This window comes from Lynx canadensis, chromosome C2 (assembly GCF_007474595.2).
Source record: "Lynx canadensis isolate LIC74 chromosome C2, mLynCan4.pri.v2, whole genome shotgun sequence".
Taxonomy (NCBI): domain Eukaryota; kingdom Metazoa; phylum Chordata; class Mammalia; order Carnivora; family Felidae; genus Lynx; species Lynx canadensis.
Window position 1 is genome coordinate 147,637,508 of NC_044311.2, and position 13,096 is coordinate 147,650,603.

General features: G+C 46.2%; 1 protein-coding gene across 6 annotated transcripts in view; it reads left to right on the forward strand.

Moving 5' to 3' along the window:
* Positions 1–13,096, forward strand: part of ITSN1 (intersectin 1) — a 223,966-nt gene that overhangs the window by 159,451 nt on the left and 51,419 nt on the right. For 4 of the 6 annotated variants that reach the window (XM_030328381.2, XM_030328377.2, XM_030328376.2 and 1 more), the window contains 5 exons: positions 1,732–1,898; positions 5,174–5,219; positions 7,543–7,664; positions 10,765–10,882; positions 12,808–12,999. In XM_030328381.2, the coding sequence (XP_030184241.1) occupies positions 1,732–1,898; positions 5,174–5,219; positions 7,543–7,664; positions 10,765–10,882; positions 12,808–12,999 (645 nt within the window). The remainder of the gene's footprint in view (positions 1–1,731; positions 1,899–5,173; positions 5,220–7,542; positions 7,665–10,764; positions 10,883–12,807; positions 13,000–13,096) is intronic. The other 2 variants (XM_030328379.2, XM_030328380.2) reach the window with 1 other exon arrangement.

Sequence of the window (13,096 nt, forward strand, 5' to 3'; positions counted from 1 at the left end):
TCATGCTTCTGAAGTTTCTTAAACATTTTGCAAGTTACTTCAAAATGCGGATCTGTTTTTGAGCAAGTGACTTTTCAGTGCAAGAATCACTGGGGAAAGTCTGGATTTGCCAGGGATCCCATCTTACATGGCCAAACACGAGCAAAGGAGCAAGGAACAGAGCAAAATGAAAAGGGAAAGGTCAGAATATTGAGAAACCAGAAAAAGGAATATATTAGTGAGAAAAAGAATGTCCTTAGCAAAACTGCCAGACTTTGATTTCCGTGTGTGGGAAATCATTTTTCCACGTTTTCACTGTGGAGGTGGGTGTTAGCAGCACTGGAGGGCTAAAGACAGAGAGTCTTCTGTTCTCCCTCGCACGTTTGGATGACCTTGTGTCTGCCGTGGGGTCCGTGCTCGCCAGCAGTCGCAGGTCAGCACTGCTGAATTTGAGGCTGCCCTTGGAGGGCTCTCCCACGTTGTAGAGCTGCCCATGTTAGCACACGCATTAGGGTGTTTGTGTTTTTTTGTGTTTGTTATAGCTTTCATTAGTACCTCCCGCAGAGGCCCTTATAATTAGCCAAAAGGATTCCTCCATACTGAATTTCTGCCTAGTAATTAACAGTAGGCTGTGAATGTAAGGGCTCCACGTGAAGGTTTAGTGAGAAACCTGCATCATCTGTCATAAAAATGAACTTTCTGGGTAAAAGGTGATTTAAAAAAAAAAAAAGCCTTTAAAAACATACACAAAAGGCCTAGGATACGATGAAGAAAAAGTAGAAGCGAGAAACTTCGGTCCGTCTTTCTATAAATCTTACTCTGTTCCTAGTGTAGTGTCTAGAATGTTGGCGCCTAGTGATCTTTCGGAGAGTGTGATTCGGTTTCTAAGCCTTAGTAAAATCAACTGTTTGTCCTCCAAAAAGAAAAATTTCCTCTGGAATGCACACCCTTCACATTCGAGGGGGTAAAGAACATTGACTCTTATTTTTGTAAGACTTGAATCATAAAATGTAAGAAACTGAGATTTATTTTCAGCTCGTTCAGAAAGGCTTGCCTGTTTTCTGGGATTGAGTAGACATTACTTTCACTGTCAGTCCGCTACCTGTTTATGCACTTGAATGACAAGTAGGTGCCCATTTTTAACTAAATAGTATACATCTTTTGTGTTTTAACAGCTTCCTACCATCTGTGTGTATGGCACAAAAGGGCATAAGTTTTCACCAGGGCACTTGAATAATGAAAAGAACTGTGTCTAATTTACATGCAGGATATACTGTATCTAAAAATTTTCCAAAATTGTGACTTGATACCCTCAAAATGGGAGTACAGACATTTGATGTGTGTACAAGATCCTGTGTGCTGGTGCATCTAAGCCAGCACTCAGCACGACACGGGTACTCAGTAAATGTTAGTTAAAAGTAAACGTAAAAACCATTTTTACTTAAAATCATGACATCAAATGGTAGCTCACTCTTGGTACTCAGTGTCGGTAAACATGCGGTCGGCTCTTTGGTTCCCGTGGCTGGGTCTTCCCAGGAATTGTCTCCCTGTCTACAGTTAACTGAATTTTTATGTGCAACTTGGGAATTTAGAGCCCAGGGTGTTCTGCAACTCTGTTTTATCTGTGACTAGCCTTTCTCTTGAATGGATCTTACCCTAACTTCCTTATTCATAAACTTGCATTTGCAAAGCTGTCTGGGATTTCTGTAAACAATCAAGCTCTCTCCGTATCTCAATATTTCTCCCCACCAGAATTTATTGCCATGTACACTTACGAGAGTTCTGAGCAAGGCGATTTAACCTTTCAGCAAGGGGATGTGATTTTGGTTACCAAGAAAGATGGTGACTGGTGGACAGGAACAGTGGGCGACAAGTCTGGAGTCTTCCCTTCTAACTATGTGAGGCTTAAAGATTCAGAGGTAAACCCACATTCACTGTTTCCTCCCCCTTTCGGTGCGGTGATTCTCTTTGCAGGGAGTCACGATATTGGACGGTGGAACACTTTGATGGGTTTTGCTAAAGTTCTGGGACGTTGACAGCAAATACAGTGACCTGTAATTGTTTCAACTTGTCATTTGGTGCTGCAGGGTTCCCACAAGCAGAAGAACCCCCTGGGACTAAGTGGAGATTGCATATAAGGAGGCTGGTCTGCGTCACCTGGGTTAATGTTCAGTATTCATCTCTGTTCCTACATGTGACTGACTTAGGATTTGGAGTAAACATTCTTGATCAGGTCTTCACGAGCACTGATCTGGGGTACCCGAAGGAAAACAACACAGCAGTATTTTGCCCATGTCAACAAAAGAATGTGGGTGATACTGGCCCTAGAACATTGGGCAGTAGAGAGTTTCCAAAATTTATATTTTGCCTACACATTAGGGAGACACAAGATCTAAGAGATCGATACACTTTTGGCTAAGCCTTAAGGTCTCAGGCCCATTGATCAGGGCCTGAATATGTTCTAAATGCTGGTGTCCTTATAAATCAGAAATGGCTCCCATTGTTGTTACATGGGGCCCTAAAAATTCAGTTGCATAACAAGTGGTCTTGAAGTGGTGCGAGTTTAGTGGAATGGGGTGGGCCTCCAGAGTACTGGAAGCCTAGCTTTGTAGGGGCCAATGTCAAGTTAGTGGAGAATTTCAGGGTAAATCAGTGTACTCATTTAACAGAGAGCCATTGCACATAAATAAACCAACAAGAACTGGCTTTCCCCCACCCCACCCCCACACCTCCTTTCTCAGGTGTAAGCCAGTGGACAGAGTTCCTCTCTCATTTGAATGCCAGTCTCAGGGTGTAAAATTGGGCTTGGTCCACAGGCCCCATGTGTGCAACTGCTTTGGAAGCCAGGAGCCTGGCCCCACACTGCAGCCTGTTCATGGGCCTTCTTCCCTGCAGTTCCCAGGAGCACTTTGTATTTTGCTCGAGTTTTGTTTTTTCAGGGAGTGTCATTTTTGCTGTTTGGGGTTTTTTGTTTTTGTTTTGTTTTTTCTTGCTGTGGTCTTGAAAGCAGCTTATTGAAACACCCAGGAGGGGTTTGCAGGCATTTGCCTACCCCTGGAGAATATGGCAGAAGCCAGGTAGACAGTACTTCTGTCCAAGAGGACAGCCAGCGAATTGTCCTCCTCAGACCTGGAGAGGGGAGAATTAGGCTTTTCTCCAGGCTACCAGTTGGATCCAGTAAGAATCCTACAGATGGTATTTCAGGGGCACAGGGGAAAAAGTACAACTAAACTCAGTTTCTGTTACTAGGCATGAAGACTTTTCAAGTGACTACCTGTTGGTTCAATTAAAAGACAAAAGCCATTACTTATATTTTACTTCAATAAATTATAGTCTTCTATTAAAAAAAAACACCTGAAATCAATAAGTGAAAGAAAAAAAAACTGACATTTTTAAAGGTAAGCTGAGTCGTAAGGTGCTTTTTAACCACAGTCTTAAATTATGAGCCACAGAAGAACTAACAGCGCTAAAGATTTTGGACAAACATTGAGTGAGCTACATTATTTCATGATGATGAAAACATCGAAAAAGTCAGCTCTTTCATTTTCCTTGGACACGGAGTTCAGTGTATAAGGAAAATTTCCTGCTAAAACCAGACCCAGCCTCAGATACCAGAATTGCCCTCTGGGCATGGGAGTGTCTGTCCTATCCTGGCTTTTCCCTTCTCTGTAAGGGAAGGGCTGGGGCACATGGCCTGGGGCGGCTTTTCTCCTGCATTCTTGAGGGGCGCCAGGACAGAACCTGATCTCCTGAGTTGTCTTAGCTTCTGTGCGGCTGTCATGTTAAACAAGGAGCGCACTGGGGCTCCCGTGGCTGGCTCAGTGGATAGAGCAAGTGGCTCTTGATCTTGGGGTCGTGAGTTCAAGCCCCATGGGTGGAGAGCCTACTTTAAAAAAAAGTGGGGGAGCACACTCAAGCTACTTGGACTCTATCATTGGGTGTTGCCAATTGCATTGTTCCTTTTATGGACTATGGAGAGCGTATTACAAGCCTGTACTGGGAAAGTAACTGGTCATTTGGAATCTTATTTCATTAATATTCCTTTATTTTGATACGCAGCGTATAAAAATAGGAAAGGAGATTGGTATTATACATCTTGATAATACAGAAATCATAATCAGTGTGAAACTTGTAACTCAAACTTTCCCCGGTAAATGGTTATTAAATTTCAATGACCCAAATAAAGAGACTATGATACGTTAGATAAATGACATGTTTTTATTCTTACAGTAACTGTCATTTACTTTATTAAGCCTTTTGTTTTGTTTTGTTTTGTTTTGTTTTGTTTTGTTTTGTTTTGTTTTGATTGGAAAACTTAATTTACTGGCAGATAGGGACTCGAGGGCGAAAATCAATTCAGAATAAAGCACTTTGTAATGACAGATTACAGTCTGGCCCCTGTCCTGACTCGAGGTCTCTGTTGGCTTGTTCAGCTGGTTTAAAATTCCATGAGTATCCATAAAGGAATTCAACCCCAGAGCACTTTTGGAACAATTAGTAGTTGCAAAAAAAAAAAAAAAAGTATGGTCTGTTTCTATGGATTGTACATCCAGCATTGATAGAGGAATTTCAGTGTTAAGCAGTGTAAGATTTGAGCGGAAGGGATACACAGGAAAGGGGCTGCCTCTTTGGATAAAGATGTCAGTGGGATGGGGGAAGGTGTGTTTGAATTGCCACTGTACTGTTTCCGTTGTTAAAAAAAGAAACCTCTAAAAAATGTGGCTAAATATTAATATTTTATGTAGCAAATCTGGATTTCGGGCTCCTAGATGTTCACAGCCCGTATAGTTTTTGTGTGTGAAATATTGAATAATCATTTGAATATAAGCAGGAGCTCAGTGTTTAGGACACAGACTAATAGTCTTCCTCGCCTGGCACCCCCTGTTTGGTTTGACCCAGGGACAGTATGCTATATACAGACAGAACTTGAGCCCGCTGGGATCCTACAGTGCCACATACTTTGCTCCCTTTTCCCTAAAGAAGAGGGTAAAAGCTGTGTGTTTTAAAGTACTTATTTTGTCCCATGGTTTCCTGGTACCCATCTGATGTCAGGAAATACAGTGCTGCTGTGTTTCCCCAGACTGAACAGGGGGCTTTAGGGGCTCGAGCGGGCTTGTGTCATCGTTGATCGTTTTTTAAGTTGCATGACCAAAACTCTGCAGTATGCAAATGAGACCTTTTGCTCTGTTTTAAGGGCTCTGGAACTGCTGGGAAAACAGGGAGTTTAGGAAAAAAACCTGGTAAGTTACAAACCCTGATGCTTCTTTTTCAATGTTTTGAATGTAATTGACAGTTGCTCCTGAATCTTTGTTCATTAGAGGCCAGAAGCCTAAAAAGAAAGATAGAAGAACCTTTCCAGGGAGTGGTTGGGGTAGATCCTTTTCTTGAAATCCGTTAATAACGTATACACGGTTATGCAGTATGGCTATTGCTTCACACATGGGGAGCAGGGACATTGCTAGACAGAACGTTCTTGGGTTGTGAAGAAGTAAGTCAGGCAATGTGGTGGCAAGTTGTAATTCATGGAGCTGTACGATTTGGGCTCAGCCGCTGCTTCATCACCCTCTTGGTAGGTCCAGGACACTCTTTTCCTCTCCTGACAGCACAATCCGTCCCACGACATTAGTGGAGAAGAGTCAAAGAGCTGCAAAGCGCAGGTCCCTTTATTTTGGAAGCCCATGGGTTGCTTTGCCTCAGGTACACATTGAAGGCACAAAATTATAGCCATCCCTCCGAATTCAGGACTTTAGTTTATGTAAACAAACTCACATGTGCTACAAAGAGCACCGTGAAAGAGAGGAGAAAGAAACAGATGTGAAATAACACGGTTTGTATGGCACACCTTCCTCACTTAGGTCATCTGGGCGTTTTTGCCGTGAGGTTCTGTAGGAAATGGTGGGTTGAAGAGTTCCTGCCAGGCTGAGGGGATCTGGTGCTTCTGCGCGTCGTGGTCCGCCCCAGACAGGTTTACCCGGAAAAGTGGGCTCTCAAGTTGCCGTAGGATTTTAGTCAGACTCCAGATACTGGAACACCTGAGTCAAATCTGTGTTTTAACTGTGAGTGTTTTACCTTTTGGATTGCCTGCCGTTCCAAAGGGTCCAGATGGGCTTAACGTTATCCTAAAACCAACGAGCTGCTCAGGGACACAAAAGACAGAAAAGAATGCTGGGGCAGATTGCTGGCTGTGCATGCCAGGTCCTTTGAGGAGCGGGAAAATCTGAGGCCAAATAGGACACTAATTGGGACTCTCTCCAAACCAGAAACTCTTGGAATCTAGAGCTAGTCCTTGGTGAGTTACAGGAGAATTCTTACCCCAGCACAGATTTCCCAGAGAGGGCTGGGGCCGAGGTGTGTAAGCTGGCCTCCGTCCTGCTTCCCCTGATCTCCCTGAAGCACCTGGCAGGGCCAGACCTGCCCCCTAACAGCCTGGCGCTCCTAGCATGGTGGCCGGAGGCTGGTGGCAGAACAGGGTCATGGGGGGCTTGTTGCTACTGTGCCTTTTAGAGAAGGGGGAAATAAATACCTGTCAGAGGGGGAGCCTTTTTACCTCTTGCCTTTCTTTCTGTCTTTCTTTACCTCATTCCTTCTTTCTGTCAAGATCTGTTATGACGGGGAGAGAGCACGGAGGAATAGAACAGTTTGTTCCTCACTGCTTCGAGAAGTTCCGAAAGCAGTCACTGTGGATACGCCAGAATTTAGTCAGAGAAGGATTTTGTCTTTTCGTACTCGACCTCCTGTGCCAGTAGAAATGTACTCTTCAGAGCCTGGTCTGTGGTGCTGCTGGAATTTTCCCCATGAGATTTTTAACATTCAGGGAAAGTACAGAACTGTTTACGTTTTTTGGGTTTTTTTTTTTCCGTGCTGAACTGTTTATTCATAAAATTCCCCTCTTAACGCCAGATCCTTTTTTTTTCTAACTCGAAATAAAAAGAAATAAACGCGCATTGACATGATTCCTACCTGATATTCAGGGATCACCCTCAAAATGTGAGCCACAAAGAAAATGGTCACGTGGGTGGGGCTGAGCTTCTAAAGCCACAACATGTAAATCAGCTAGTGCCACGCTCCCAAAAGTTCCTGGAGAAAATAGGATTTCTCTGTTTACTTACTTGGCCGGTGGGAAAGCTCCACGTGAGTTCCTTCATTCACTTAACAACCCTCGAGTGAACTGTGTGCTACGGGGTGGGAGGCGGGCTGGGGAGGAAGGAGGCCCAGCTGCTGGCGACAGGGCATTTGCAGTAATTGCGGGCGGGGCTGGGACAGAAGGTGCCGGAATTGGGCACAGGAGTGGGGTTCTTGGAGGGAAGTTGGTCAGTGAGTTCTGAGAGATGATGAGGAAGTCCTACAGCAGCACCAAAAGGCCACCCGAGTCCTGGATTGCTGCCTTTGGATTGGAGGTCATGGAATGGGGGGTGACTGAGTGGGCCATCTTCATTTAGTAGAAAACCAGCCCAGTGCAGTGGCTTTGATGACGTTAATCTGTGAACCCGGGAGGTGGCTGTGTCTTCCTAGAAGCTCTTCTGACCATAACGCTGCGCTGCGCTGTTTGGTCTTGTTTTCCAGAAATCGCACAGGTGATTGCCTGCTACACTGCCACGGGTCCCGAGCAGCTCACCCTGGCCCCTGGTCAGCTGATTTTGATCCGAAAAAAGAACCCAGGTGGATGGTGGGAAGGAGAGCTGCAAGTTAGTGTCTTTTCCTTGTGTTTAAAATCCTCCGTCCAAAGTTGAATGTGCAAAATCTCAAAGGGATACAATTTCATCGCAAAGGACAGCTAACCCCGCACCGCCTCGTCCTGCGTGTGGATATCGGGAGAGTGCACACCATCGGAACCTATGTGTTTGTTTTCTGAGCTTCGGACAGCCAGTGGCAGAGTTGTGAGAGCTAAGGATTCATTGAAAGACTTATCCAAATTTGTTTTCACCCCTGAGTTCAGATAGTGAGGGTTGGTAGCATGAGAAATCATGATGAGGGACGCCTGCAGTGACATCTCAAGTGTCATGGCATTATAGAAGCAGAGCTCATCATCGGTAGCAGTATAAGGTGTGATACGAAAGCCACATCTGTACAACACAACGTATTTAGACCCGTGTGTGTGTGCGTGTGCCTGTGTCTTCAATTCACCGTTTTGTCAAGGCCAAGGAGGGCAAGGTCTGTATATTGTGGTGAGCTGTGCATATGGGGCAGCAAGTTAAGAAATCAAGTGCCAGCAGAGTGCGGGGTGAGCCAGAGGACTAGAGAAACGTGTCTTGGGTGGAATGAAAAGCTTGCCTGGAGTAGAGCCAGAGGTTAAACTCGGGCAGCTGGCTGGTGGGCAGCCATAAAACCTGTCCAGCAGGGCTGACCACACTGACCTTACAGGCTCAGGAATCTGACCTTGACCTCTGGGGTCTCGGGACCCACTCCTCTTTGTACTGTTGTGCTGGTGTCGCCTCAGGCTGCCCCCAGGTGCTCCTCTTCCCTTCTCAGCCGCTCCCCTATTCATCTTCCCAACCATCGGCGACATCTCCGTTCCAGCCCCATTTCATTCGGTGGTTTGCTCTCTTGAAAACAGGTGACTCCCCTAGACTCTCTTAGCCTCACTGAGAGTAACGTGCCCCACCCGTGGTTGTCTCCCAGCCCTCCCCCAACCCGCCAGAGCTGGCCATATCCCACCTCCCCCAGAAGCTTTGTGGCCATCCCACCAGCAGCAACCTCTTCTTCCCCTGAATGATGGTGGGGTCCCAATGCCCGCACCACTCTTGGTATTTAATACTGATGTTGATGTCATTACTTAGCTTTTCACACACATTTCTCACGTCTGCATGTAGGTTATCAGCTTTCTGAAAGCGGTAACCATAGTTTTTCATCCTCACATTCCTAGCACCTTGCTCAGAAGAGAGTTTTGAACAACCGTTCTGGCGATCCACAGTAAAGTGGGTGAATTGCCGTGCACGGAGGGCTTCTGGCATTTTCACTGGATACACACATGAAGAAATTGCCAGTGAGCTCTGTGTTCGTCCTTGTGAAGCTGCAGGGGCATGGCAGAGTCGTTGCAAGCCATGTGGCGGGTACTGGACAGATGAACACGTGGGGGCTTGCAAATGAGAGGCTGCCGTCGTGGGCGGATTCCCTGTAAAAATAAAAGCTTTAGCCCTTCAGCCAAGGGCATGAAGTCTATCAGAGCACAAGGAAAGGGAAATTTGATCTGCGTTCTACAAGTAACCCAGATGTATCCCTCTTAATAAGTTGGCAGGTGGGAGGGCAGAGTTAAGGTAGAGGAAGCTTTCTTATCTCTTAGCTTCATTTTCTTATTTTGGGAATAGGTAATATATTCACATGGCTGAAAATTCAAAAGTGAGGGGCGCCCGGCCGGCTCAGTCAGTGGAGCGTGTGACTCTTGATCTCGGGGTTGTGGGTTTGAGCCCCAAGGTAGGCGTAGAGATTACTTAAAAATAAAATGTTGAAAAAGTAATAAAAAATAAGTAAAATGCAGCAGTGAGCAAAAGGGGATGCAAAATGTCTCCCACCCACCCTATCCTCAAACGCAACCGCTCTTTTTTTTTTTTTAATGTTTATTTATTTTTGAGAGAGAGCGTGAGCAGGGGAGAGGCAGAGAGAGGGAGACACAGAATGCGAAGCAGGCCCCAGGTTCTGAGCTGTCAGCACAGAGTCCGATGCGGGGCTCGAACCCACGGACTATGAGATCATGATCTGAGTTGAAGTCGGGCACTTAACTGACTGAGCCGCCCACGTGCTCCAAAAGCAACTGCTTTTACCAGAGTCTTGCTTCTAGAGATACAGCGTGTGTGTGCATGCACGTGTGCACACGGGTAAACCAGTTTGAGTTCTCTGTTGCCATTGGTGTAGTTGCGTGGTCATAGCACTGCTCAAGATTCTCAACTAGACTCTTCCATCTCACAGAGTGAGTCAAAAATTGCAGGTCTCAGCTCACCACCTTTATTATCCGTTCCTCCATGTCATAGGCTACCCCTTTCCGACAACACCCAGCATGTAAACACTCAGTAAACGGGTCTTGTGTTGAATCAGATGGAAGTGAAGGAGAAAAGAAGGGCACTGGAAATGGCTGTAGCCGTCACGGAGGCGTGATGGTCTTTGAAAACAATGTCAAGTTGAGACTCTTTGTGTCCTGTAAATATTACAGTATGTTATCTTGTATCTTCCAGAAGAATGAGGCGTGAGGGTAAATAGGGACTTACCACTAACTAGTTTATAACGCCAAAACTCACTTAACTTTTCTGGGCCTCACTTTCTTTATCTGGGAAATGGGAGAAATAATAGGATTCTCCCTTCCGGCATTGTGCAGATACATACATGTAACCTGCTCAGTGCAGGACGCGACTCATCAAAAGCACCAGTAAGCGTGGCCTGCTGTGATTAGTAGTATTTTATGATGGTTACTACTTTCATTCCTGTGAAATCCGTATGTCATGTTGGCATTTGCCATAATCTCTACATTACCTGAAATTAACACATCAGAGTCCGGCGCTGCCCGAGCAAGGGTTCTAGCTAGGACATACCACATCACACGGAATTGTGATCCGCACAGCCCAGCCCGTGCAGAAACACTCCAGGCTTTGCTGACCAATGACTGCCATGATTTGAATTTCAGCTACGGGGTTTTCGTTGCATAATCTAGTAAGTAAGTGAGAGATTCTGCTGTGTTAATGCCACTTGGTTTGCAGTTTTCTATAAACTGTACAAGTGCTCTGTTGCATAGCAAAAACTTCATCACGAAGGATCATGAGCCTCTTAAACATTTTGATGTAATTATTTTCTTACTAGGCACGTGGGAAAAAGCGCCAGATAGGCTGGTTCCCTGCTAACTATGTAAAACTTTTAAGCCCCGGGACGAGCAAAATCACTCCAACGGAGCCACCGAAGCCGACGGCGTTACCGGCAGGTAGGTGGTTTACGATCTCTATTTGGAAGACGGCCTGCAGGTCACGTTGGTCTTTCCAGTCAGTTTTCTCCCGAAGTATCTTAGACTGTTCCTCACATCTGCTGTAAGCACTTCCTGTGCTTGCCGGGACTGCTACCCAACTAATGTGATCTGGAATATGTTTTTCAAAAGGACCAAGTATCTAAGCAGCTTTGCTGTTCTGGGTACAACAGGGCCCTTGTTGGAACCCTCTTCCTAAAGCAGCCATGAATGCTGCGGCATTAAAGCCAGATTTTTCTCTTGATTTCCTTCCAGCTATTTAATTTGGGATTTGGGCGAGGGGGTGAGGGGACAAAAGGGAGCTCCTAAACATAAATGGCTGGGGTCTAAATAGGTCAGGAGATAGAGCTGGAGGCCACGGGGTTCTGTTGGTCGCAATATGCTGTTCACTGAAGACTAAAATAACTCCCCTGTGACATTTCCTGTGAACAGAGGGGCTTCGCTTACTGGGCAGGATGTTGCACACACTCTCCTAAAGGACTCAAAAGAACAGAGGGCACTGCGGCTGAGCCGGTTGGCTATTTTCTGCCCGAAGAGACCAAATTAGATGCTTTGGTAATATTTGAGGCGGGTGAGGTCAGGGGAAGCAGGATTCTGCCTTAGGTCTTTAAAGCTACCAGTTCTTGGGTGGCATTTGTGGAAAATGCAGAATTTTCGTTCGTGTCCTTGCCATACATCCCGGTGAAATCAGATTCACACTTGGCAGCCTTTGCAAGAAACGAAAGGATTGGCAAACCGGGACTGTGCCCAGCCCCAGCTGGGCCTCTCTGCCTGAGCTGTGGCCTCGTGTGGGCGGAGGGGTGTGGTGCCAGCTGGATCCCCCCACCCTCCCCGCCTTGGGGGGATGCCTGGCAGTGTCCCTGTCATCAGGTTGGTTGAAACCCACAGAAAGGATTTGCTGAAGTGAGTCAGTTAGCTGGAGAATTTGAAAAACCTACACCCATATACAGGTTGGTTAAGAAAGATTAATTAGGGGCACGACCTCACCGTATGGTCTTATCTAAAGTGTGATAATGCCAGGAAACGAAGGCAGTTTAACCTCCCATAGGTTCAAGGGAAAAAGAGACAAGAAAAACTATTCTTTTTTTTTTTTTTTTTTTTTTTTAAATTTTTTTTTTCAACGTTTATTTATTTTTGGGACAGAGAGAGACAGAGCATGAACGGGGGAGGGGCAGAGAGAGAGGGAGACACAGAATCGGAAACAGGCTCCAGGCTCCGAGCCATCAGCCCAGAGCCTGATGCGGGGCTCGAACTCACGGACCGCGAGATCGTGACCCGGGCTGAAGTCGGAAGCTTAACCGACTGCGCCACCCAGGCGCCCCAAGAAAAACTATTCTTGAATGTGGAAATGTCTCCTCTGAGACAAAAGTTTGAGACACAAAGATAGAGCAGAATGAAACACGGATTTTTACTGTTCAGGAAGATTTGGGTTTGTGGGGAGATCAGATGATAATTACCTTCCACCTTAAAAAGACAAAAGAAGAAGCAAGAAAGGAAGCAGAGAACTGTAGCAAAGTCCCCGGGATGCACGGGATGCACGGCTGACCCGGCTTCCAGAGTCAGCATTTTTAAGGAGTTCCCCTCCGCTCAAATAGAAATGATTCCATGAGCGTTCAGTCATCAGTGTAAATTTTCTGCTGACAAGTCCACATGAGAAAGAGGAAGGGTTTACACAAACTAAAGACTCCATGTGAAATTTTGCTGTCGTCTTGGTTTTTAACCCATCTTCCTCTGCTGCCCTCGCCCTGCCCTGTCCCGAAAGAACAGCACTATGCCCTGTCCCAAAAGAACAGCACTAACACGTGGGCATATCTGATGACCCCAAGTGGCCCCTTCCGCGTGCCTCTCGGCCGGGCAGCTCTCACCTGGCCCTGTGTCTTCCGCAGTGTGCCAGGTGATCGGCATGTACGACTACATCGCCCAGAACGACGATGAACTGGCCTTCAACAAGGGCCAGATCATCAACGTCCTCAACAAGGAGGACCCCGACTGGTGGAAAGGAGAAGTCAGTGGACAAGTGGGGCTCTTCCCCTCCAACTACGTGAAGCTGACCACAGACATGGACCCAAGCCAGCAATGTAAGTGCCTGAGCGGCTCCGTTGTCTCTCCTGTCTGGTTCCTTATGGTAAAACATGCAGCATTGCTCTGATTCTGCCGAGCTTTGTTTGCAGAACG